This window comes from Pinus tabuliformis, chromosome 3_1, assembly GCF_031772625.1.
Source record: "Pinus tabuliformis cultivar Carrire ecotype Pingquan chromosome 3_1, CPIR1, whole genome shotgun sequence".
Taxonomy (NCBI): domain Eukaryota; kingdom Viridiplantae; phylum Streptophyta; class Pinopsida; order Pinales; family Pinaceae; genus Pinus; species Pinus tabuliformis.
In genome coordinates, this window is record NC_142301.1 from 109,368,464 (window position 1) to 109,370,265 (window position 1,802).

General features: G+C 34.5%; 1 protein-coding gene across 1 annotated transcript; it reads left to right on the forward strand.

Moving 5' to 3' along the window:
- Positions 1–300: 300 nt before the first annotated feature.
- LOC149186017 (uncharacterized) lies at positions 301–977 on the forward strand. The gene is made up of 2 exons (XM_089409206.1): positions 301–404; positions 499–977. The coding sequence occupies exons 1-2, from the start codon at positions 353–355 to the stop codon at positions 975–977; spliced, it is 531 nt and encodes a 176-aa protein (XP_089265332.1). The 5' UTR covers positions 301–352.
- Positions 978–1,802: the final 825 nt, after the last annotated feature.

The window sequence follows — 1,802 nt, forward strand, 5'->3', positions numbered from 1 at the left end:
ATTTACGAAACAGGTTGGGAGAATCACTTCATTAATGTCGGAAATCTTTTGAGCGATACTACATCATATTGGTGATGATTTCTTAACAAAGCGTACTCCATTGATTTGCTCCATTTGCTGCTCGCGAAGCGCAGCTATTTAAGCAGCAAGCAGTGAAAGAATGGGAGACTATCTGGATTGGTTGTGCGACTCAGGTATGGGGGAAAAGTATTCGTATGAACTGATGAGCGGCGAATTCTAATTTGTAGGATGAAGACCGTTGCTTAGTTTTATTGACTCCAAACGTCTTTATGTGTTGTGCAGGTGTACCAGAAGAAAACAGTGGACCAGAGTTCATTAATAGCGTTTCAGAATGACTGGATTTCCAATTGCTAGCTCATTTCAGTTATGGTCTACTGCGCCATGTAAGTCTTTGGCAGTGTTCATGTCTGTGAAGGGTGACACTGATCATATTACAATTGGTATTTTACCATTGACTTCATTGTTGTGATTGTGCAGATGTAGGTAGTTATGACCCAATTCGATTTTCTAGCATGACAGACCTCAGATTTTCCAGGTTCGATGAATCTGCAGAGATGTGGAATATCATCAGTCCGGGAATCACGTTCTCTGGTATTTGTGGTACTCATACCTGCATGGCATATGAGAAGAATGTTTGTTGCAAACTCTCTAAAGGAGGTTATGGGAAGTTTGATGTGGCAAAGGACAGTTGTGATTGTGTCTGCCCTTGCTGTGAAAAGCCTTTGAAAATCTTGGAGACCTGTAGTTTTTATAACTGTAAATGGGAGTACACGGGTATGGTGCAGCTGCCAAGTGCAAGTGAAGCTAAACTTCCGAAAAAATATATTAAGAAGAAAGGTAGTGGTCTGGAAAACGTAAAAAATGGATATTTTGAATATACTGGAGCGCTAACAAATTGGAGGTTCCTCGAGTTCACTGTGGAGAGAATTCCGCAGCGTGAGCTGGTTGATCGCTAAAATGATTTGGTTGCTGTGCGCCAACTCAATGCAAGTTTTGGTTCTTGCTCTTTTGGGATGTGATGGTTACGTATATGAAAATGAATGACTTTACAGTGGGCAAGGATTTTGAAGAAATGTTCAATGTTTTGTTTGTCTTTCAGTAGCAAATCTTCTGCTTATCAAATCTGAGATTTTTGGAGGGCCTTTGCTGTCGTCGGATTTTGAAGGTCTTATGCTGTCTTTGTAAACAGAGTATGCACAAGAAATTTTATAATTTCATAACTCTGGCTGGGAATTATGGTTTTACTAATGTAATCTCGCTATGTTTTATAATATGAAAGTAATCTCGCGATATTATTCTATGTTAGGAATTGGTCGAGAATGTGCTTTCTGTTAGTAAACTATATTTTCAGATATTGTGTTATATATAAATAACCATAATATTTAAAATGCGTTGAATTGCTATAAACATTAAATAACCATAATATTTAAAACGCGTCGATTTGCTATATTAATGTTTATAGTTTGAATGACTTTTATTATTACGAATCTATGTTTTTGGAAGGATGAGGTTATATATTCAAATAAAATATACTCTTAACATTCCCATGATTATAAAAAAAAATTGTTTCAATTTTCTATTTCTCATCTCAGAATTTTATATACCAATGTGGAATATAAGAATCTTTACTCGTATAATTTTACTTTTATAATACTTAATTAATATATAATTATATGTTTTATGGATATTAGCACACTATTGCATTTTTAACTCAAAGTATATAATATGTATTATTTAATTAAAATATTTTTATTTTTATCAAATTTAATGAAGTAATATTT